The 25,495-nt window shown below is 45.6% G+C and overlaps 1 protein-coding gene across 1 annotated transcript in view; it reads right to left on the bottom strand.

The window, feature by feature from the left end:
- Nucleotides 1-25,172, bottom strand: part of TNN (tenascin N) — a 54,419-nt gene extending 29,247 nt beyond the window's left edge. Inside the window, exons 1-6 of the mRNA XM_032653931.1 lie at nucleotides 24,767-25,172; nucleotides 22,743-23,117; nucleotides 21,356-21,619; nucleotides 17,466-17,651; nucleotides 16,036-16,125; nucleotides 7,154-7,417 (exon numbers count right to left, since the gene is read on the bottom strand). Coding sequence (XP_032509822.1) covers nucleotides 7,154-7,417; nucleotides 16,036-16,125; nucleotides 17,466-17,651; nucleotides 21,356-21,619; nucleotides 22,743-23,117; nucleotides 24,767-25,172 — 1,585 coding nt within the window. The remainder of the gene's footprint in view (nucleotides 1-7,153; nucleotides 7,418-16,035; nucleotides 16,126-17,465; nucleotides 17,652-21,355; nucleotides 21,620-22,742; nucleotides 23,118-24,766) is intronic.
- Nucleotides 25,173-25,495: the final 323 nt, after the last annotated feature.

The raw sequence follows: 25,495 nt of genomic DNA, 5'->3' as shown, positions 1-25,495 counted from the left end.
TCTGAGGGTTGTCTTTTCGTCTTATGGTGTCCTTTGCTGTGCAAGAGCTTTTAAGTTTCATTAGGTCCCATTTGTTTTTGCTTTTATTTCCATTTCTCTAGGAGGTGGGTCAAAAAGGATCTTGTTGTGATTTATGTCATAGAGTGTTCTGCCTATGTTTTCCTCTAGAGTTTTACAGTGTCTGCCCTTACATTTAGGTCTTTAATCCATATTGAGTTTTTTTTTGTGTGTATGGTGTTGGGGAATGTTCTAATTTCATTCTTTTCCATGTAGCTGTCCAGTTTACCCAGCACCACTTATTGAAGAGGCTGACTTTTCTCCATTGTATATTCTTGCCTCCTTTATCAAAGATAAGGTGACCATATGTGCATGGGTTTTTCTCTGGGCTTTCTATCCTGTTCCATTGATCTATATTTCTGTTTTTGTGCCAGTACCATACTGTCTTGATTACTGTAGCTTTGTAGTATAGTCTGAAGTCAGGGAGCCTAATTCCTCCAGCTCCTTTCTTCGTTCTCAAGATTGCTTTGGCTATTCGGAGTCTTTTGTGTTTCCATACAAATTGCAAAATTTTTTGTTCTAGTTCTGTGAAAAATGTCATTGGTAGTTTGATAGGTATTGCACTGAATCTGTAGACTGCTTTGGGTAGTATAATCATTTTCACAATGTTTATTCTTCCAATCCAAGAACATGGTATATCTCTCCATCTGTCTGTACCATCTTTAATTTCTTTCATCAGTGTCTTACAGTTTTCTGCATACAGCTCTTTTGTCTCCTTAGGTAGATTTATTCCTAGGTATTTTATTCTTCTTGTTGCAATGGTAAATGGGAGTGTTTCCTTAATTTCTCTTTCAGATTTTTCATCATTGAAAAATGATGAATGTGTATAGAACTGCAAGAGATTTCTGTGCATTAATTTTGTATCCTGCTACTTTACCAAACTCATTGATTAGCTCCAGTAGTTTTCTGGTAACCTCTTTAGGATTCTCTATGTATAGTATCATGTCATCTTCAAACAGTGACAGCTTTACTTCTTGTTTTCTGATTTAGATTCCATTTATTTCTTTTTCTTCTCTGATTGCTGTGGCTAAAACTTCCAAAAGTATGTTGAATACTAGTGGTGAGAGTGCACAACCTTGTCTTGTTCCTGATCTTAGAGGAAATGGTTTCAGTTTTTCACCATTGAAATGATGTTGGCTATGGGTCTGTCATATATGACCTTTATTATGTTGAGGTAAGTTCCCTCTATGCCTACTTTCTGGGGGGTTTTTATCATAAATGGGTGTTGAATTTTGTCAAAAGCTTTTTCCGCATCTATTGAGATGATCATATGGTGTTTCTCCTTCAATTTGCTAATATGGTTTATCACGTTGATTGATTTGCGTATATTGAAGAAACCTTGCATTCCTGGGATAAACCCCACTTGATCATGGTTTATGATCCTTTTAATGTGCTGTTGGATTCTGTTGCTAGTATTCTATTGAGGATTTTTGCATCTATGTTCATCAGTGACATTGGCCTATAGTTTTCTTTCTTTGTGGCATCTTTGTCTGGTTTTGGTATCAGGGTGGTAGTGGCCTCATAGAATGAGTTTGGGAGTGTTTCTCCCTCTGCTATATCTTGGAACACTTTGAGAAGGATAAGTGTTAGCTCTTCTCTAAATATTTGATAGAATTTACCTGTGAAGCCACCTGGTCCTAGGTTTTTGTTTGTTGGAAGATTTTTAATCACAGTCTCAATTTCAGTGCTTGTGATTGGTCTGTTTATATTTGCTATTTCTTCCTGGTTCAGTCTTGGAAGGTTGTGCTTTTCTAAGAATTTGTCCATTTCTTCCAGGTTGTCCATTTTAGCAAGCCTTAGGTGCTTGTAGTAAGCTCTCATGATCCTTTGTATTTCTGCAGTGTCAGTTGTTACTTCTCCTTTTTCATTTCTAATTTTATTGAGTCTTCTCCCTTTTTTTCTTGACAAGTCTGGCTAATGATTTATCAATTTTGTTTATCTTCTCAAAGAACCAGCTTTTAGTTTTATTGATCTTTGCTATTGTTTCCTTCATTTCTTTTTTTTCCAATCTGATCTTTATGATTTCTTTCCTTCTACTAACTTTGGGGTTTTTTCTTCTTCTTTTTCTAATTGCTTTAGGTGTAAGGTTAGATTGCTTATTTGAGATGTTTCTTTTTTCTTGAGGTAGGACTGTATTGCTATAAACTTCCCTCTTAGAACTGCTTTTGCTGCATCCTATAGGTTTTGGGTTGTCGTGTTTTCATTGTCATTTGTTTCTAGGTATTTTTTGATTTCCTCTTTGATTTCTTCAGTGATCATTTGGTTATTAAGTAGTGTATTGTGTAGCCTCCATGTGTTTGTATTTTTTACAGATTTTTTTCCTGTAATTGATATCTAGTCTCATAGTGCTGTGGTCAGAAAAGATACTTGATATGATTTCAATTTTCTTAAATTTACCAAGGCTTGATTTGTGACCCAAGATATGATCTATCCTGGAGAATGTTCCATGAGTACTTGAGAAGAAAGTGTATTATGTTGTTTTTGGATGGAATGTCCTGTAAATATCAATTAAGTCCATCTTGTTTAATGTATCATTTAAAGCTCGTGTTTCCTTATTTATTTTCATTTTGGATGATCTGCCCATCATGAAAGTGGGGTGTTAAAGTCCCCTACTATGAATGTGTTACTGTCGATTTCCCCTTTTATGGCTATTAGCATTTGCCTTATGTATTGAGGTGCTCCTATGTTGGGTGCATAAATATTTACAATTGTTATATCATCTTCTTGGATTGATCACTTGATCATTATGTAGTGTCCTTCTTTGTCTCTTGGAATAGTCTTTATTTTAAAGTCTATTTTGTCTGATCTGAGAATTGCTACTCCAGTTTTCTCTTGATTTCCATTTGCATGGATTATCTTTTTTCCATCCCCTCACTTTCAGTCTGTATGTGTCCCTAGGTCTGAAGTGGGTCTCTTGTAGACAGCATATATACGGATCTTGTTTTTGTATCCATTCAGCCCATCTGTGTCTTTTGGTTGTTGCATTTAATCCATTTACATTTAAGGTAGTTATCGATATGTATGTTCCTATTACCATTTTCTTAATTGTTTTGGGTTTGTTATTGTAGGTCTTTCACAGAAAGGTTTTAAACCAGTGAGGAGTGAAGAAAATTTGGTTTTGGATCAACCATCCCTCAGCATGATAGTTACTTGTGCTTTCTTTATATTTATTCTATATGAAGGGGAAGGCTTTAGGCATTAAAAACAAAGCAGGTGCACAGGCAGAGAACAAATGACAATGAGCAATAATGTCAATGTTTAAAGACCAAGCTTTGGTCTTTAACCAAACAGAATAAGCTATGCATTCTAAGAGAAGCCATTCTATTTAAGGAAGGGGTACACAATTTACTATGCAAGGACACCAGCCTGCTCATCCTTGAGCCTCCCTTTCAGCCAAGGTCAGAGAAGGAAAACCAACCTAGACGGACATCAGCTTAGCAGTGACACAGTGATGATGCATGTTCCATTACCTGTCGGGGCCTTGGTGCCGGCCTCCCTGCTCTCCTGGTCCCCCTTCTGGGCCCAGACGTGTACTGTGTACTCCACGCCCGGCCTCAGGCCAGTCAGGACGGTGCTGCTCTTCTCCTTCCCCACTGGAATCTCCCCGGAGTCTCCGTCAGCAGACGTGTAGCGCACCAGGTACCTGTCAATCACGGCCTGCACTGGGTCCCAGGAGACGGTGGCCGTGTTCTCTGTCACCCCGTTGGTCACCAGGTTTTGTGGGCTGTCAATTTCTTTAAGAGAGATGAAGGAGTGTATCATTTGCCAACTCTGTAATTCGTGAAAGGCCAGCACACAAACAACCAAAATGATGACCTCAACAAATTTCAGAGTCTGTTATATGCCAATGGTTTGGATAACTTAAGGGTTTAATTAAGCAAGTGGTCTGAAATTTCCAAGAATGAGCTATTTGCATTCAGACGAAGCCAATATTCAGTCTCAACTCTATAAACTTTTTCCACAAGTTGCCTTTGGATAAAAAGAATTCATCTTCATATACAAATTTCTCCTTTACCCTGGGTTTACAGAATATACTGTTTTAGTTCCTGGCTCCTTGTACCTGAAAGCAATTATATTTCAATAAATCTGTGCATCCTCTCTAATATTTTCTTTTGGAAGAAAAATATCCCAGAAGTAGGACCTGTCAGTTCTTTCCATATAAAACATCATGTCTGAGGCCAGAGAAATGGGAGACTTTTAAAGTGAAGGTATTTGAGGTCTAGGATGATAAAAATAATCCTACTTGTAGGGATTTTCTGTCTGGGTTTCTAGGCAGTTAAACTGGGTTGAAACGTGGGCTACACTATTTCCTGGTTGCTAACTTTGGACAAACTGTATAGCTTAAGTCTTGGTCTCCTCATCGCTACAAAGAAGGAACTATCAGTAACTGCTTCTGGGTTATGGTGAATAGTACCTGAGATATTACACAGTAAGTGCTGAAATATGAGCTCTTTATTATTACTAATGTCACCTGAGGTATGAAATATCACTTTCTCCTCAAAAATATAAACCCTTTAAAAGTCAAAAAAACAAGGAATTGGGTGCAATGATTAGCCTGCCCTTATGATCGTGTTTCAAAAACCACCTCCTTGAAAAACTGAGCTTTCTGTGATAGCAGCTGCATTTCAAACCTGTGCACCACCACTTGCCAGTTCGGCCAGGCCAGCTCAGTGGGATACACAGCCAAGGGAGGCCTTGCTAGAAGGAGCACAGGACACCTGACATGAAAGACACACAGACAGCTGACATGAAAGGACAAACAATTTACCCTGGGATTCTATGCTGGCTTCAACGCCCCAGCCTCATCTTTCCCTACTGCACTCCCTCACAGACCTACCCACCATAAACACCACTAAAGATGACATTATTAACATAAATGCATATTAAGACATGACAGAAAACCAACCTGTCATATTCCCACACCTTTAGGTCTCTGCATATGCTGCTCCCACTGCTAACAGCCGCACATCCTTCTAGATTCCGTTCAGGGGTCACCTATTCCTATAGGCTGCCATGACCCCTCTAATCCCCACTTTTTTTCAGGTTCCCAAACTTCCAGGGTTATTTGTTTGCTCTGGAACATAACTCACTGCACTTTGTCTTTTTCACTTGTCTCCTCAGGATTGTGAATGCCATATGAGCACAAACTGTGCTTTTACCTTTGTACCCCCAGAGCCTAGCCCTGTGCCTGACATCCCCAGCAATACCACACCCCAGTGGCTCCCCATGATCTGGGGTGCTTTACTTGCACCATGCCCACCTGAGAAAGGGGAAGCCTCTTCTCCATTCCAGCTTCCACTGTCTTAAAAAGGTTGACCCACATGCTCTTTCTTTTCATAGCACTCAAAATCCTAGTGAATGGAGGGCTGTGTGTAATATAAACCAGGAGCTGGTAATCTAGAGCTCATGGGTCAAATCTGACCCACTGCCTATTTTTATAAATCAAGTTTTATTGGAACACAGTCATGCTAGTTCATTTCCATACTGTCTATGGCTGTTTTCTCATTTCAATGGCAGAGTTGAGCGGTTGCAACAGAGACTTTATGGTCCCCAAAGCTGAAAATATTTACTATCTGGCCTTTTACAGAAGGTTTCCTGACCTCGACTTTAAACAAACTAGGTCTCACCATCCTTACTGTCAATTTCTCCTTCCCCTGGAGGAGACAAGGCCCATCTGGCCCCAGTAGGCTATGCAACACAAAGCGCTCCAAGGCCAAATGCAGATTAACATTTCTGTGCACTGAATGTTTGTGTCCCCCCACAAAAGTTTATATGTTGAAGCCCTAACCTCCAATTTGATGGTATTTGGAGGTGGAACCTTTGGGAGGTAATTAGGTTTAGAAGAGGTCATGAGGATGGGGGCCCCCATGATGGGATTAGTGCCTTCCTAAGAAGAAGAGGAGACCAGAACTTCCTCTCTCCACCATGTAAGGAAGAAGGTGGCCATCTGTAAGCCAAGAAGAGAGCTCTCACCAATAAATGAACCAACTGGCACCCAGATCATGGGACGTTCCAGGCTCCAGAACTGCTGGAAATAAATTTCTGTTATTTAAGCCACCCAGTCTATGGTATTTTGCTATAGCAGCCCGAACAGACTAAGACACATTTTAAGAAATAAGCATGACTATCATTTATGTAGCACTCTCTATGTCAGGCCTTACATGAATTAACTCATGTAACCCTCACACTAACCCAGTGATGTAGACATTCATATGTCCCATTTTACAGACAAGAATCTGAGGAACAGAGGCAAAGCAACTTGCCCCAAATCACTCAGCTAGTAAATGGTAGAGCTGAGATTAAAACTTGGACAGTCAAGCTTCTGAAACCATATTCCTAACCAATTATCAGCTTCTCTGAGAGTCTCTACACTAAGTGTCCACAAAAAAGGCCAATCAATAAGTGAATTGTTTTCTATGATTCCTGTCAAGTGTTTGGAACTTCAAGTGGACTCCAGGATTAGGCTTCTCTGAACTCAGGGACAGTGCCAGAGGAGGTTTTAAGCAGAAGGAATATCTGGGATACACCCCCATGCAGCCTCAGGACACCCGCAGGCCCCAGCTGAGCAGAACAACTGGAAGGAGTAAGGGAGCCCTCACACTTTCTGAAAGCTTCAAGTCAGAATTGGTACATTTGGTAAATGTTGACTCAGGAGGCAAACCATTTCCATGGTCTGAAAGAGAGCTCCAGATTATATGCAACATGCCTGTACAGTCACTGCAAACTGAGATGAGCATTCAAATTCACTGTCAGCCCAATGTTTTGAGTTTTAATGTCCAAAAATGAAAATTAGAAAGTGTTCCTCTACTCCAAGGGAGTTGCATATGGAATTCCAACCCAAATAAGTATGACCTTCTGTATCAAATAAAAAGGATGGTCTCTTTTGCTTGAGGTTAAAAAGGAAAAAATTCATAATTATGAAATTTGAAATTGCCTTTGCAATCCCCCACCCACACACCTGCAAACGAAAAAGTTGATGCTAGGTGGGCATCAGCCTCCTGACTCAAAAATCAATCTTCTCCTTGCCATGAGGAAACCTGTTTCTTTAGAGACGGGAGAGAGTAAGAATGAGTGAAGACTCCCATCCTTCTGTTACCTGTGAGGGCCTTGGTGTCGGCCTTCTTGCTCTCCTGGTTGCCCCTCTCAGCCCACACGTAGACTTTGTACACCTCTCCCGGCTTCAGGCCTGTCAGGACGGTGCTGCTCTGCTCCCTGTACACAGCTGTGTCCTTCGTCTCCCTATCAGTGGAGATGTAGCGCACCACATACTTATCAATGACAGCCTGGACTGGGTTCCAGGAGACCACCGCTGTGTCTTCTGTCACTCGATCAGTGACCAAATTGGTTGGGCTATCAATCTCTTCATAAAAATATATGAGAAAGAAAAAGTAGAGAAGGCATCTGGCTGGTCAAGATCACAAATGTTTCAAGATCGAGTGCATCTGGGTGACCTGGTTCCATAGTCTATGCAATGCAAGAGGCCCTCTCCATCATCTGTGACAGGTAGACAACTGGCCTCTGCTTGAACCCTAAGCTGAGAAAGGTCTTACTGATGGACTTCCATTTTATAATCAATGAGCACATTAGAGAAAACTCCTCCAAGTGTGGCCACTTAAAGTAGTACTCCTTCGAGTATGTCTACCCTTGGTGGGCATATAGAATACACCTAATTCCTCTTCCTGGAGACCATCCAGCAAGTATTCAAGAACAATTCTCATTCTCCTTCCTAATTCTCCTTTAATCAAACAGCTTTACCTCACTAATTTATGCACTTATAAGTTAAAAAGTATTATATTATATTAATTATATTATATTACATTATAAACTTATATTATCAACTTCCAACTTATAAAAACAATTATATCATGTCATACTATATTATATTATAAATTTATATTATCAACTTCCCAACTTCCAACTTAGAGTTTCTAGACCTGGCACTTACATCTAAACATGCTCTTGTCTTTCCCTTTTCAGAGAAAAATTCCCAAAACTTAGCTCATTCATTCAACAATTCACTGAGCATCCATCCCATGCCATAGCCATGTAATGGCACTCAGGAATCACCAATTAACAAAATAGTCAGAAATCCCTGCTCATGCAGACTTTATATTCTAGAAGCACCAACCCAGAACAAAATGCCCTCCATGTCCCAGACACTTTACCCCCCAATAACATAGCCTCATCCCACAGTCTCAGAAAAATCCCTAAGTTTTTCATACTTGTCCCAGTTACCCCAGGGGCTCTCAACCTTTGCCAACATTGGACACCTACTAAGTACCACCACCAGAGGGTCTACTTCAGCATGTCTGAAATACGCCCTGACATCTCTATTTTAAAAACAAGTAGGCAAAACTCTACAGGTTATTCTGATGTACCTCAGATGTTGAGAACCTTCACATTAAGCTACATCTCCCCCAGTTTTTGCATATAATACATGTCCTGGATCCACCAATTATCCTTGTTATATTTTATCTTATGGATTCCATTTATAATTTAGTCTTTCATCCAACATGGCCACTTTCCTTTCCAGCTACTTATCATTTGCAAACCATCTGAGTGCATCCATCAAGGTCACTAATAAAGATGCTTGCCCTGAGAACCCTACTTACAAGTAGATCGGGATCCTTTTGGTTAAAGACACACAAAAAATCTCTTACTCTCAGAAACCTAAGCATTTTTCTTCTTCCCCATCCTGTTGTAGTTCTCTTGGCCAAGAGTTTTCCAGCAGAGATGTTACAACTTTACATAGCTACATTCTTTAACATCAGCTACAATGCACCTTTCTTAAGCACAGTGGCCATGTTTTACTTGTGTGCAAGGAAATGAAATACATTCCATCACCAGAGACAGTGCATATTTTATTTAATAAATCAACTGCCATCTACTGACCACATATTAAGTGCCAGGTGCTTTTCATACGTTACTTTAGCAGACTTCATAGCAACAACATAAGGCATTTATCAGATTCTCCATGTACTAATTGGGGAAATTAATAACGGTTACCATTTTTAGATCACTAATTATATGCAAGACTCAGAGAGATTAGATAATTTGCCCAAGGTCACACAGATAGTAAATGGTAGTCCCTGACTCATTCTTTAAACAATCACTGAGTGCCTACTTGGAGCTGGGGACTCAGCAGTGTTATGAGTTGTGTCCCCCACCTTTTGCAGAGGTATATCTAAGTGCTAAACCGAAGTACATCAACATGTGACCTCATTTAGAAATAGGGTCTTTCTAGAGATAATCAAGTTAAAATGAGGTCATTAGGGTGGGCCTGATCCAATATGACTGCTGTGCTTATAAAAGGGGGAAATTTGGACACAGAGCAGACACATACAAGGAAAGACAAGACAAAGACACGCAGGAAAAAGACAGTCATGTGATTGCAGCGCTTCATCTACGAGTCAAAGAACACAAGGACTGCCAACGAACACCAGAGGCTGGAAGAGACAAAGAAGGAACACCTTGAGCTGTCAGAGACAGCATGGCCCTGCTGACACCTTGATTTCAGACGTCTAGCCTTTATAACCGTGAGACACTCAATTTCTGTTTTAAGCCACCCAGTTTTTGGTACTTGGTTATAGCAGCCCTAGGAAACTAATATAAGCAATGAAGAGAATAAAGACTCCCTACCAGGGAGCTTACATTCTCCTGGAAGAGCCAGACAATAAACAAGTGGGGATAGTATTGGGAAGCCCAATAGGGTAAGGTAAAGGAATTAGAAAGTGAGGAACAGAAGATATTTGTGATTTTAGAAGGAAGGTCAGCGAGAAGGTAACAGCTGAACAAAGACTGAAATGAAATGAGGCATTGGGCCACATGCAATCTGGGCAACCTCATTCCAGGCAGAGGGAGCAGCACGTTCAAAGACCCTGCTCCACGTATTTGGGGAACAGCAGGAGGCCAGTGCATCCGGACAGAGTAAGTGAGGAGGTCGAGTGGCTGGAGGTGAGGCCAATGAGGTGAAGAGGCAAATAGATGCCTTTGAAAGTCATTGTAACAACTTGGCTTTTGCACTGAATGAGATGAGAAGCTTCTGGGGGGTTTTCACAGGAGAATGACATGATCTGACTTGTTTTATAAAAGGACCCCTCTGGCTGCTGCAGAGAGTACAGACTATTGCAGGTCAAGAGTGGAGGTCACCTAGGAAGCTGCTACAACAGTTTATGTATGAGATGACAGGAACGTGGACAACTGTGGCAGACAAAAGTGGGTTGGGGAGATTTCAAAGACAGAGCTGCCAGAATCTGCTCATGAATTTGATGTGGGCTATAATGACTTGTTGGTTTGGGTCTTTAGCAATTTGCAGAAAGGAGTGACCATTTACAGAGATGGGGAGATCTGAGGGAGGGCAGGGTTTGCAGTAGAAGCTAGGGAGAGGAATGGGACCAAGGGTTTACTTTTGGACATATTAACTGGTAGAGCCAAGATTTGAACCCAGTCCTATCTACCAAAGACTACACATTTCCACCTTATACCACTATAGGCTAAGCGGCACTACCATCGGCCTCTTCTTATGGAACTACGACTACTACTAAGAACGATAATACTAAACTACAGATAAAATAGATAAAGTATGACCTGAAAATTTCTTGCAACCTGAAACCCAGAAGCACTAGTGGATTGGAACTTGGAGTGGAAACTAGAAAGAGGAAATGGTCCCAGACTGTTGCCTCTGGGAGACAGGGTCTGGGCATACCTCATACCCATTTGGTAGAGTGGGCCTCTTGGGATGAAAGGGCAGTGCAGTCAGAACATAGACACCGACAGGGCCATGTCCTGGGCCTCTGGGGGCTCGAGTAGGCTCTAAGAGGATGCTCAGGAAAAAGTGTACACAGCGGGGGAGAGGACTCCCACCTCATCCCATTGCCCCTTTCTGTGCATAGCATGATTCTGCACATGACAGGGAGGTAATGAAGAGAGCCTCCAACGGTGATATGTCAACAGGGGGAAATTGGTGCGAAATCGGGAGTGGGGACATTTGGACTGGAAAAGTGAAGATGGGGAACACCCAGAGAGTCCTGCCTCTTGAAGTCCCTGGCCCTCATCCTCTCCCACATCTGTACAACCCGCAGTCCCAGAAGTGCCTCCCACCACCACTCCCTGCCCCAGATCAGTGCGTGCCACCACGGCTGCCAGGACCCTCAGCCCAGGTCCATGGCTTTGAAGGGTCAGGGCTGCCTGTGTGTGCAGCCCTCTCAAGATCCATCACATCCAGCTGGGTGGATGGAGGAAATATTATGCTATTATTATGAGGTTTGATAGAGTAATGTATGAAAAGCTCCTGGCACATAGTATGTGGTCAATCAACGGCAGTTGGTTTTTTAGACACATTAGAGTTTTGTTGGTTATTTGCAAAAAGTAAGCTTATGTAACACACCTTTTCTTAGAGATAAAAAGCACATAGGAATGAACGTGAGATGAGGGGCTACCTCTGGGGATTACACAATTTAGCTCTGTGGCAGCCACTATAATGCTCTAACATCTAGGAAAGCAGAGATCAGAAAGATGAGAGAATGACCCTCAAAGGAGAAACTGAATGTTGTCTTTCCATCACTTTCTATGGATTGAGGCCAGTCCATCCCACTTGGCTGAACAGGGATAAGCTGCCACCAGTGATTATGGGAACCAATTCAGGAGAGTATAGATTTCTGACACAAGGCCTGATTTCTGACACACAGCCCTGAAGCTCCTTCCCCCGCCAACAGTCCCAGAAACCCCAGGGATGGAGGAGAACCAGGAAAAGACATCTTGGCTATGAAGAGTGAGAAGGTAGGAAGGAAAAATAGAATCACACCATGTCAGGGTTACAGAGACCAAGCCCAGAGAGGAGATGGGACTTCTCCAAACCCATAAAGCCAGTGAGAGGCTGGGCCAGCCTGGAACTCAGGACTCCCTGCCCCTTTTCTCTCAACTCCCTAACAACAACAACTTAAGTCAGTAGGCGGCTCTTCAAAGAGCTGCTCTTTTTTTGATAAATTTCAGGATGGGAATCAGACGCCAAGATACAGATGTAGAAGGAAAGCCTCAGTGATACTGTGACCCCGCACAATACGCCACATCATTGGAAGAAGCCAGCTTAGCAAGGACCAAAACCTCCCTCTCTGCCAAGAAGAGAGGAACAAAGCCGTGGAACAAAGCCTTCCGGTAGCTGCAGCAGCTGGCCAAATCCTACAGGAGTCCCAGCGGCAGCCTCAACTGGGAGACAGGCCCTGCCACCCCAGCCCCAACTTCCTCCTCAGGCTGCAACTTCCCACCTGCTGGACACCAGCTGTCCTGGTGGGACCTTTCTCAGGGCCACTGAGGTTAGGGAGATTTAAAACAAGATTTAAGAGGCTTGATAGGTAGGATTCACTTTTGAGTGCACGTATTGGAATAAAAGTAAGTCCCATGTCAGGGATTTAATTTACAAAACTGAGGATACAGAAAAGGCTAATTAAGAGCTCTAGACACATCAGGAAAGATCATTCCACTTTATAACAAGATTCACCACAGGATTGGGTAGGGCACGGCTGTCCTCAGTCTATGCTGGCAAACCCAACAGCACGGGTCCACACTCCAACCCATGGCCACAGGCATTAGGGACAGCCTTCTCCATTCACAACGGCCACTTGTGAGTCACCCAGGTGGCGTAGTGGAAAATGGAACAACCAAGGTCTGAAATCCATGAGGATATTATGGGTTTGGAGGCAGAGATGGGGGACAGGGCCTATACTACTGGTTTGAAGGTGAGTTCACGGAAGAGGTGCCTCTGGACTACAGTAGCTATGCTTTCTCAGGTCTCCTCTACTGCTTTTCATTGTGGCAATAAAATTATTCAAAAGGCACCATTTGTAGAGAATGTACGCAAAGAGATCAACCCACCTTCCTGCTATCCTCTAGCTTTGCTTCTGGAAAGCGAACCTAAATTCAAATGCCATTCACTAGTTCACTCTGAATCTTCTAAACTTTGTAGGCTTCAATTTTCTCACCTGTGAAACGGGAATAATAATGCTTACAATGCTTTTAGAAGGACCGAATATAATGTTTATGAAACCCCACGGTACCTAGAACACACAAATGCTAGAGATCCTCATTGTTTTTCAGCTATTGGGTGTATGTGTGGGGAGGCTGTGAGAGACAGGAGTTCTGAGTGTTGACAGGAGCTCATCTTGAAACATGAAGGAGTTTGAGAAGGAACGTTTTGGGGGCTGGGCCATTTCAAAATGAACCATTGTGTTTGGGAAGGAATAAAAAGCGAAAAGGATAATAAGAGTTGCCAAAACTTCTATTTCCTAACATAGTCTAAGGGGAAAAGTTCTGAGAAAATTGTTAAGCGAATATGCTAGGCTCTATGCTCTGCTGTGCGTGGGAGCGTGGGAGATTATAACAAAGCAAGCGGTCCTTTGTTTTAGACTTACCATGGAAAGGCATGACTTACAGACATGATTAAAAAATCATAATCATAAAAAAAATAAGAGAAGGGACTTGAAACGCATTTAGTCCAACCTTTCATTTTACAGATGGAGAAATGAAGAAAAAAGGGATAGCATCACCTCTTAGTTAGGGGCCTGCCTCTCTTGTCATTTGATGTGAAGTGGCTGTGACAGTCTGATGGAGGAGTTCAGGGACATTTCTCCCTGGAGACACTGGCCTGGCCGGTGCTTGCTTCTCCGGAAACTGATCCGTTTCTAAAGCCTTGCCTTTCTAGAAGTGCCTTTCAGTGCACTTTGAGTACGTTAACAGGGTGAGCACTTCCAATCAACACTTTCACTTTCATGGTATTAGTTCCACTGAGTGACTCGTTAAATGGAAAATACCTGAACTGTGCCATTTCCTCCCTGCACATGCTTATGCCATTCTTATATTCCAGTGTTTCTCCATCTCACGGAATGCAGAACACCTGGAGAAAAGAGAGATTCTTTTTTTTTCCCCCTTACATTAATTGTCTAGCCAGGTTTGAGAGTGCTTCCTGACCTTAGAAATTATTGTGTCTTTTATTTTCAGGTTGGTAAGACACATAACACAAATTTATTTGCAATCCAATAAAATATCCCATCCTGCTTTTAGAATAGTATTGACAATAAAAAAACATTTCTTGAGTGCTCAACTTCTAGTTGGCATAATATGCTTGAAAGGTTAACTAGCAATTCAAGGCCATATGTAATTAAATGCTCTAGAAATTCAAAGGCAAAGATGGCTGCCATTTAATATTGTCCGAGAAGGCCTCAGTGGAGCAGCTAACGCTGGAGATGACCCAGAAGGATGAGTGATATTACTGCTGTGAGCCCCCTAAGGGCAGGGACCAGAGCTCATCATCTTTGGAAGTATCTAAAGGGCTTGTGTCTCTAGGACCCAATGGTACTCTGCAATTAATGTTTGTTGAACTGAATTAATTGATAGCTAGAGATAACAATGGAGAATTTCCTAGGCAGGGGTAACAACATGACCAAACCCACGAGGTAGAGATAAGCCTTCTGTGTTAGGGAGCCCCAAGAACAGTCCAGCTGCAGGAAGGCTTCCTGTTGGGAAGTTTTGAGAACAATGGCCCAGGTTGGAGGGGTCCACAGAGGCCAAGATAAAAGAAGTCTATGTTATCCAAAGACAATGAGGACTCACAGAATTTTTTTTTTTTTTTTTTTAGTTAGGGAGTAAAAAGTATGAAAATTAACCAGAAATAATGGACAGAGAAGTAAAAGTAGGTGGCATTTTAGTTTTGGGTCCACCAAAGTGGACATCCTGGGTTCAAATCCCAGCCCTATCATTTCCTGGCTGGGCGACCTTGAGCTTAATTTCTCCAAGCCTCAGTTGTCTTATATGTGACTTGGAAATAATAATAGGACCTACCACACAGGATTATGATGAGAACTAAATGAGATAATTTATGAGAAGTGCTTAGTGGTATAATGCCTTGTGCATGGTAGGCTCTCAATTAATTCACAGCTAAAGAGAAAGGCACTAGAAGCAAGGAAGGACTTGCCATTTTCTAATACACCAACGTGTTTCACTAGTTCACCATTCATGCAGGCTGCACAGTCTATACTGTATGGTTGAAAATTAAAGTATCTTTTATAATTGCCCAACTCTAGAACTCTTTCACACTCCAGATATGCAACCTATCTGGCAGCTGAAATAGTGAATTCAATTCTTACACCATCTCACCCTTACTCTCACCACCCTAACCAGCTACTGCCAGGACTGAACTGAAAAGAACTACGAAACTTTTCAAGGAAGTCTCAAAACTCAAAGATCCCTTCTTTGCCAGCTCCAAGGATTAGCCTCTAGGGGGTGACTGTAGGCTCGAGATCACCACCTCCCGACTCGACTTGGCAGGCGCACAGGGTGACCACAGGAGGCTCACAATTCAATACAGGCTCAAGCACTGCCTAAAAACTAAAACTTACATAGGATATCTTGCATATATAACTACAAGGATTTCAAATTCTTTTCTGATTAATAAATTACAAACTTACTGTCACATGTTACTCATTTATAGCAACGTTGGTCATTGTATATTTTCTCAATCTGCAGATGCTAAATCTCTTGCTACTCCCATGTGAAAGTCTTTACTATCTTTTGACATTTTAAAGCAAACTCCCTGAGTGTGTTTGCCATGAAAACACCACAGGAATGACAAGAAAAAAATTATAAATCACCTGTCTTAAGTAATGTGGAGCTGTGTGCCTAGGTCCAAGATAATAAATGCCTTAAAAAAAAACCCAGTGATTGAAGCTATTAAAATAAGCAGAAAGGTGCTGGAAATGGCCTTTCCCCTTGACTCCAGGATCCTGGAAGAGATTTTCAACGGCAAAACATATTTGAAATAGAAGAAGTTTGCTTCCCCTCTCCTGCCCCCCAAAAGATGTCAGTACACAAAGAGACAGGCTGTCTCTACACACAGATCCCAGAGTTTTTATCCAAAGAGGAGTCAGCCAAGAAAATATCAGAATACAAACATGAGATGCATTCATAGTGCCTCCCCGTTGTTCTTACCTGTCCTGCCATTCAGGAGAATCGGCTTGCCCTCGAGGTCTCCCCTCATGGGGACGACTGTGATCTTATATTCTGTCCCGGGCTGCAGACCTAGAAACAAGCAGCCAGTGCTGGGTGTGAGTACAGGCTCCAGACCCTCGAGCCCCAGCACTGCTCTTCCCCAGGATTTCTCCTGTGAGGGTGTAGAGAGGGCTAAGCTTCTCTCCTCAAGACTATAATCTACCTAAGGCAGCTAAAGAGCTGCAGGACCAGTGGAATACAAGGCATCACTGCGGAGCTTATCAGTCATGAAGCGCGGGCCAGAGAGGATGAGATGAAGTTAATGGAGTTCCAGCCCCTTCCTTGGACCACTGAGACCTTATTTCCCAATTGTATTTACAGCCCAAATGTTTTTCTGCTCCCGACAATCCTTTTCCCTCAAAAGTTTCTTTCCTCCCCATTGTAATAATTAGCTTAATTTTCCCCTCTTTATTTTCTTTGCTTTAATTTGCCCTTTCATTTTCTTTTTTCTTTATCTTTGTTTGTTGTTTCTCTGTAGCGGCAACTTGAATGACTGTTCCTCATGACACAAATATTCAGACTCTGGTGGTGAACTGCGGGCAAACAGCAGCATGTATGAGGCACACACGTGATTTGCCACCGCACAAAACATTGAGAACTGCAAGATGACCTCTCAAGACAGAATGCAGGGAGTAGATGGCAGGACAAGGCCCCAGAGGAGGACTCACCGTGGAGCTAAAAAGCCTCAGGGCCCCTCACCTGCACCAGCCCCTTCCAAGGCCATGTGCTGAATTGGGTATTCGTGCTTGTGTATTACTTTCCTTAAAGAGGACACTGAAAATTGTACAAACTTCAGGTGTCACAAAACATTACCCAGCCCTACGTGGCCCCGTTCTGTTTGCAGCCGCCTGATTTCCAGCTCTGCCAGAGTTAGCTCTGTCACCTGGCATAGGAGCGCCCTACCCCAGGCCGCCTAGCTCAACTCCTTCCACATATGGCACTGAACAAACCAACCTCAGTCAACCAATTTCTCTCTCTCTCTCTCTCTCTCTCTCTCTCTCTCTCTCTCACACACACACACACACACACACACACACAGTTCTTCCAAAAGGAATGTCTGTGTCCCACCCTGAGACACAGACAGGGGCTTCCAGAGGGTTAACTGACTTGGGAGAACATTTCGGATGTGTAATCTGTTACCCAGGTGCTCCAAGCTTCCAGAGGCAGTGCTGGAATGCTGGAGCAGAGACCTCGGGCCCCCAGAGTGGGCTCACCTCTGGGAGTTCCCGGGTCAGTGTTCAGGTGATTCCCAAGGCCCCAGGATCTTCTGTGCACACCTGAGCGCTACAGATGCTGGTCCCCTCTGCACACACTGTCCCCGCCTCAGCATCCACCAGCAAACATCTCACATCCCCAGTGTTGGCTCTTACCCGTGATGTCATATTGGCTCTTGGGGTCACTGCTCTTGGGCACGGTGACCTCGGCCACCTCTTGCCCTGTCAGGGGGCCATACTGCAGCTTGTAGTATTCCACCTTGGTCGGGGGGTTCTCCCACTCCACGTGGAGGGAGTTCTCAGTCTCATCCGTCACCCAGGCAGTGCCAAGCACAGCAAGATCTAGGGCAGGGGCCAGGGAGGGCAAGAGAAAGCAATGAACAGCAGGGGCCCGCAGGTCTGTAGCAAGACACTGGCTACCAGGTCAGCTCCCTTTCTTGACACACTGAAAGCTGGCTTCAGCCCCAGGACACAGTCCTTAGAAGGTGTCCCAGAACTACCGAAGTAGCAAATAATTGTTGGTTTTTACTTTGTCCATGGAGGATAGACTGTCCTTCGGGAAAGCCTCTCCCCCATCCCACCCCATCAGATGCCATGCAGTCCGCCCTGTCCACGCTGCTGTGGCCAAGCCCTGAACCTCGCCTCCTAGGCCAGCCAGCCAACCCACTCGGCCAGGGTTCACACAGCTCTGAACTAAACACTCACCCTTTAGCTGCAGAGCCCCTGCCCACAGAGACTCAACCTCAGGATGAGAAGCTCAAGGCCCCTCCAGGTAGAGTTTGGGAAATGCATTTCCAATTTTCTGGAGTATAACACTGGTAATACAACCAGCTCTTTCCTCAGTCTCCCAAATCACAGCTCCTTCCCTTCTCTCAAATTCTCCTATAAGGATTAAACACAGGCAAAGCTATAAAGTAGGAGAATTTTAAGTTGGTCCTTCTGAGCATTCTTCCTGCACCTTCTACCAAATTTTAGCACCTCCACCAGGTACCCGGTGTCCTCAGCTGCCCCACCGGTCCATCCTGTGAAGGAAGAGAGTTACTGTGTACATTTATTCATAGTAAAGTACTTTTTTAAAGAGAGTGCAGTGCTTTATTTCATTTTATTTGTACTTTGGCCACGCTGAGCCAAACCCAGGCCTCTGCAATCCCAACCACTAGACGACCAGGGAACTCCCATAGTAAAGTATTAATGGCTAAATGTTCACCCCTCCACTCAGAAAAAGATGAAGATATAATCCTTATTACAAAGGAATGGATCGCTGATGTGGCTCTGTGGGAAGAACCGTTGGGTGGTGTTGAAGAGGGGTCTGGGGTCTCTGGGAATACTTTGAGTTCCAATGTCCATATCCCAGGCCAATGTCACCTGGCCTGAAGTTTGTAACAGGAAAGACAAGCCCCCAGACTTTCAGCCTCGCCCCTTCCTCACCTCCAGTGCCTTGGTGCTGAAGGTGTTCCCACCAGACTCACTGACCCCTTGTCAAGGACGTAGGACAGAGAATTTGTGCATCAGTCAAGGGGTGAACTCTACGCTTTCAAGGTCCCATGGCTCTGAATGTTTCTGATTCCCTCTGTTATGGATAAAGAAGCTCACGGAGCGTTTCCTCTGAAGCACTCCTGCCCAAACTCTGCCTTCTACCTGCCCGCCTCCAGGTTGTTCCCTCAAAGATGGGAATTCCTTGAGGGAACAGGTCAAGAGGCGAGTAATGAAAGTGACTCAAGGATTACAGAAGGGGCCCTATGTGGCTCACAAGTGAAAAAGCAGGATCTTAATGAAAATGTTCAAGATGATTATGGGGATAAGTGTCTCTCTGGCTGAGGCTCCCCCGAGGAGCAAACCAGAATGGGTTTCACTTGAATCAGATTAGAAAGACAACTTCACAGTCACAGGATTTTACAAGTCCCTAGAGCAAGAAGCCTAGAGGGGTTGCTAAGACTTTCAGAACAGGTGTCTTGGCTCTTCATTGAGAGGCTGTGAGCACCGTCCTGTCTAAATGCAGAGGCAGCCACAGACAAAAATGGGGAAAGAGGGCTTCCCTGGTGGCGCAGTGGTTGAGAGTCCGCCTGCCAATGCAGGGGACACGGGTTCGTGCCCCGGTCCGGGAAGATCCCAGATGCCGCAGAGCGGCTGGGCCCGTGAGCTGTGGCCGCTGAGCCTGCGCGTCCAGAGCCTGTGCCCCACAACGGGAGAGACCACAACAGTGAGACGCCTGTGTACCGCAAAAAAAAAAAAAAAAAAAAATGGGGAAAGAGAAAAGGAGCCCGACAGCTGGGAGCTGGCCTGGCTCTCACAGGTGGGCCTTAGTGCTCTCCTGTTGAACATAAACAATTCCACAGGACATCAACAGCAGACAAGGTGCTCTGTGGCCATGCCAAATTAAGGCCAAACGAGACGATTCCAAGATCACATCTGCACCCAGGCAAAACATGAACGAAACATTGTCCAACTCACAGAAGTGACTAAACATCCTCCCTCCTGACTGGTATGAGTGACTGTTCCTTTTTTACCAATGACAGCTTTAGCCTCCATCTAGTCTGCCCTCTTTCTGCATAAGATTCACTAAGATACCAATCAAAGGATTACCCCCAGTTCCTGACAGCATGCAATCCAAAGCAAATCCCTGCTTCCTTAACTCTTTCCGCAAATCACCTAATACAAGCCCAACTTCTACACCAGTCCCCTCTTACACTGTCTTACTGAGACACCCATGGTCCCCCATGGTGTGTGTGCCCCGATGCTGCAACCATCAATAAACCCAACTTGTTCAACTACAGGGGTGCCCTGAGGGGTCTTTGGCTGGAGGGCGTTGACAAAGGCAATCACAAATTACCCTCCCAAGCATAACAAGTCCTTCGTGGCTCTTTCCAACACTGAGCTATCCCTACCCTATTCTACCCTTACCACCAAAAAGGACAGGCAGTCTGATGATTCTCCAAAGACACTGCATGTCAAAGGCCCATCCACCTGGATGTCCCTGGATTTTCCTCAAGAGTTGAGGGCAAGATGGAGACAGCTCATTTTTATTAGCATCTAGGACAGTGCCTGGCACATAGTAAATGTTCAATAAAGTATGCTGAGAAAAGGAATGAATCCGAATCACTCAAACAACTAGGTTTCTCCAAACCCTTGAAGATCTAGGCTGCCTCAAGTACTTCCATGAGAAAATAAGAATTTCTAAAGAATAAGCAATGATGCTTGTCCTTCCAAGCATTTTGATAGCATTTAGTGGTGCCCTGGAGACTCCATCCCTCCAGATCCATCCTCCTTCCTGCTCTGTACCCCAGATTATGACCTCTATGAAATGCATTAGCCTGGTTCCCTGGACCTCTGGTTTCTGGTCATGTTCAGCCATTGAGAGTCACCAGAAGAGGGCAACTGATCTCCTCACTCCCTCCTGGTGGGGACACAGCAGACTGCCTGCATCCCTCTACCATCAGGCAGCCCTCTCCTAAAGTCCTTTCTGGGTCTCAGTACAAACTTCCATCCCCTGCCCCTTCAGACTGGGGTGGATCCCCACTGATGCTAGCCCTAGAGTGTTTCATCCTCCAAACCCTACCTATACCTCTATAAATAACCTCTTCATTAAACCTCCTTCAGCTACCCTGTTTGTACCCTCTCTTTTCTGCTGAGATGAATCTAATTTATACAGGTGACTTCAGCAGACCCCCATCCATACCACCTTGATCTTGCTGAATGGTCACAGTGGCTCAGTGAGGGCCTACGGATGCAGGTGTACTCCAAGGCTGCTTGTATGTGGGTGCAGGGCAATCAGACCTCACTAATCTCAGGGATGGAGAAGATGCTGTGAGCCCCAAACCAGCAGGCTCCATCACTGGCTTGGAGGACCCAATAATCATGGAGGAAAGAGAGAGGAACAAGAATGGAGACTTTTCTTCAGAATCTAGGATTGCAGCAGCTATGTTTTCCAAACCCCAAATCAGGGCAATGGCCTGGGGTAGTAGAAGGGTACTTGTGGGGACAATGGAAGAAAATGCTTAAAACAGAGCCTCTACTGGGAGACCTGGGGCATCTGGCTGCTTCCTCACCTGTGGTGGCAAGTAGGTGCTGTGGGCTGCTGGAAATCTCTTTCTTCACGTTGCGCAGGGTGACTATGTACTTGGTTCCAGGCAGCAAGCCAAGGATCTCATAGCTGTGCTGCTCCTTGGGCACTTGGATCTGCTTGACAGAGAGCTCCTTCCCCAGGGGGTAGTAGCTGAGGAGGTAGTGGTCCACCTGGCTGGAGGGCTCCCAGCTCACCAGCAGGGAATCCTCTGTGCTTTTGAGCAGCTGCAGACCCTGGGGGGCGACCACTGCACACAGAACAGGAACAAACATGCAGACGGTAAGGAAAGAAGGGTGGGAATCCACAGCCAATATGTATTCATTGAGCACCTACTTTATACTTAACACTATGACGGTGGGTGTGGAGGATACAGAGCCTGTGTAAGTCACCATTGTGGACCCCCAAAAGTTATTATCTGGTTAGGAGTTAATATTGACCCCCTATGTTGCCAGAGCTGCTCCAAGTCTTTGTTCAAAACCCTCCAACCTCCACGTTTAGCAGGAGTTAACACAAATCGTTAAATTAAATGGTTCAGGGATGAGAAAGGAAGCTACAAACAAACAAACAAAAAAGATGGAAGCAGCTGGGACCAAGATGGTGAACCTGACCTCTGACAGACCCTGAGTTTCACTCTACACTTATTTTACTACGTTAGCATATTAAATGACACACCTACCAGCAGCCATGACTGGGACTTTAAGGACCAAACAAGGATGAAAAGAGAGTGGCTCCCCACTCCCTTGAAAAAGCACTGCTCCTTCTCAGGTAGACTAAAGCATATGCCTCCCCACCATTAGCCTCACTCCTACTCCCTTTGTCTTTACTCATTAGGATTAAATCTCTCTTGCCAGGTGTGCGAGATGTTGATCTGTGAACTTAGTTCCCATTTCTCCATTCTTTGGCCACTGAGTAAACCTTGTGCTTTGTGGATTTCAACTCAAGTTTTGTTACTGGCTGCTAGAGCCAGAACCCTCCCCTAACCAGGCAGAGAGCCTCAGCAGGGCTAGGGCCCGAGCAGGGGCCATAAGACTTCATTCAGTAACACCTGGGGCCATAAGACTTCATTCAGTAACACCTAACACAGGCACACACCATCAGGTAAGACTAGGGTCCTCAAACCAGCAGTATCAGCATGGAACTTGTTAGAAATGCAAGTTCTCAGGCCGTCCCTCAGACCTGCTGAACCAGAACCTGCGGGAGGGGCCCAGGAATCTGTGTTTTAACAGGCCCTCCAGGGGATTCTGATGTAGGCGAAAGGTGGGGGGGGTGCCCTTCTTAGGACAAAAGGTAATTAATGGTTAAACGGTGCCGTGGGGACCGCCGGGGCAAGTTAAGAAGAGAGGCGGGCCAAGGCGCATCTCTGCTCTCACCCTGGGCGCAGTCGAGGCCTGTGAAGCCCTCCTCGCAGTAGCACTCGCCCGCGTTGCAGAAGCCTTGGCCGCTGCAGTCGCCGGGGCAGCGCCGCTCGCTGCAGTCCTCAGACATGAAGTCCTCGTGGCACTGACAGACGCCGCGCACGCACACGCCGTGCCCGCTGCAGTTTTCCGCGCAGGCGGGGTAGGCGCAGTCGGCCCCCACGTAGGGCTGCTCGCACAGGCAGCGGCCGTCCACGCAGCGCCCGTGGCCGCTGCATGCGCCGGGGCAGGCGGGCCGCTCGCAGTCGGCGCCCTCCCAGCCCTGCACACAGTGGCAGCTGCAGGTGTCCGGGGAGAAGGTCCCGTGGCCGCTGCAGTGGTGACTCAGACCTGCCCGAGAGAGGAAAACAGTCAGCTGGGACTTGAGGGCTTGTGAGCGGGGAATCTCCTTCCCTGGGGCCCCTAAGAGCAGGCTGGTGATTTCAGGGTCCTGCACGGCTCTTTCTGTGGAGAAGGGTAGGGCCTATGGGGAAGACAAGGAGTCTGCCTTTTCCAACCTAGGCCAGAGGAGGACCTGCGCAATCTATTGATATATTTTATGCCTGAATAGCCACAGGGACCACATTTGCCTTTCCCTTTTCATCCCGAGCGCTCCTTTGACTTCTCTTGGTTCCTTCCCCTGTGAAAGGTGCTAATTGTTTAGTACCTTTCTATGAAGCCGCCTTAAATGCTCCAACCTGGATGTCAGCGGGCCAGCTTACACTAAGGGACAGGGCTCCTGGGCCAGGCATCAGAGCTCCAGGCTGGGTGAGAGCTTGCCTTGGTTGGAGGGGGCTGGACCTAGCAAGGCTGGGTCCTTGGGAAATGATCCCAAAGTGAAGCCTGGAAAAGTGGACCTGCAGAAGCTATCAAATAGCCCAGTCTCATTATGCGGGTGGCAGACGGGAGAAGGATTAACCAGGCTCCCCTCTCTAACCCCAGACAGCAAGAGGCAATTGGAGGGCGGGCCAATCAGCCCTGTCTCTTCACCAGCCCCAGCTCCTGTCTCAGAGCACCCTCTTTCCTTCCTAAAAACTTTAGACATCGAGGTCCCTCAGGGGCCGTTCCATGCTGTTTTATTCATGACAGCATCCTCCGTGCCTAGTTCTGTGTCTGGTTTATGAGAGGCGCTCTTAACGGTAGCGATTTCTTCAGGCATTAAAATATATGCCAAGGTATTACTGGTTAGTATCATCTGGATCAGCCTGGCCGTTTATGCTGAAAAACAAATGTGGTGATGGGGGGACTCACTATTTGTAAAATCAAATTGTAGTGCTAGGGGCTCCCCTGGTGGCGCAGTGGTTGAGAGTCCGCCTGCCGATGCAGGGGACATGGGTTCGTGCCCTGGTCCGGGAAGATCCCACATGCTGCGGAGCTGCTGGGCCCGTGAGCCATGGCCGCTGAGCCTGCGCGTCTGGAGCCTGTGCTCCGCAACGGGAGAGGTCCCAACAGTGAGAGGCCCGCGTACCGCAAAAAAAAAAAAAAAAAAAAATTGTAGTGCTTTATTACTGATAAAAGAGTTCATGATTTTCTGCCTAATGGCCGGGAATCTTCTGTACATCATCCATAGTTCTCAGAACTAGACTAGCTGATAGAATTCTCCTCAATGGACAGTTGAGGAAACTTAAGGAATTTGCCCAAAGTCACACAGCTAAAGAATGGCAGAACTGGGATTTGTACCCAATCCTGTCTAGCTCCAAGGCCATTGAGCTTTCCTCTCTAACCCGTTGCTTTCCCTTACAATAGAGACTGGATCCCCAGGTAAAACTGCACCCAAAAGCGTTCTCATCCGGAAGCACTGACCTAAGAGTCCAGACTCACTTTAAGGGTTGCTGGTCCCTCCCTGCTCAGGCTTGAAGGTAACCCCTGGAAGCTAAGCGCCAATGGTGGCACCCCCTAGAGAAAACCCAGAGTGAGAGGCGGGGTGCTCATGAGGCTGGCGGAACACTTGAAGGTGCTCATTCAGTGTTTGTTGAATGGATACCAGGTGGTGAGCTCACCAGCAGCTCCCGGGCAGCAGCGCGGGGCACTACACCGCTCCTTCACCTCCGCCATCTCTTCCTCCAGCTTCTTCACCCGAGCCAGGAGGTCCTGGATGCTGCCTGCTAACTCGCAGTCCTTCTGGGGCGTCTGCAGGCGGATGTTGTGCCTGAAGATGATGTTCTGTTCCTCAGCCTCCCCTGGGGCCAGGAGTGAGGCTCCATCATCACGGAGGGGCTGGGGGTCAGCCTCTACCTGGACCAGGGCGGACTTGGGCACATCAATCTTGTAGGTGTGGCTGACGGTGACCTGTTGCTCCTTCTCGCTGCAGCCGGTAGACTCAAGAGCGGACGGGGCTGAGGCCACCAAGAGCACAGAGCCAAACAGGAGCCCCAGGGGGAAGCAGAACATCCCCTGGAGACCCATCCTTGGAGCAACGGGGAGCAGATGCTCCAGGAGGCCTGCATCCAGAAAAACATGCAAAAGCAAGCCATGGAGATTAGCTGATGGAAATTGGCCTTTTTAACGGATTCTAAGAGTCCACAGGAAGCTGAGAAACCAGAAGAGAGATTGCCTCCTAGATTATTTTTTGTTCCTTCTTCACACATTGCGCATTCTTGCCTCCTGTCTTTGCTGACACTGTTCCTACTCCCTCGAGGCCCTCCTTTTCATTTCTAATTCTGTATTTCACCTGTACTTCAGTAATAACAAGAACAACGTCTTGTAGTCAGGGCATACTGTGTGCCAGG

This window comes from Phocoena sinus, chromosome 1 (assembly GCF_008692025.1).
Source record: "Phocoena sinus isolate mPhoSin1 chromosome 1, mPhoSin1.pri, whole genome shotgun sequence".
NCBI classification, from domain to species: Eukaryota; Metazoa; Chordata; class Mammalia; order Artiodactyla; family Phocoenidae; genus Phocoena; species Phocoena sinus.
Note: the sequence above shows the minus strand (reverse complement) of the source record. Positions and strands in the feature narration are given on the sequence as shown.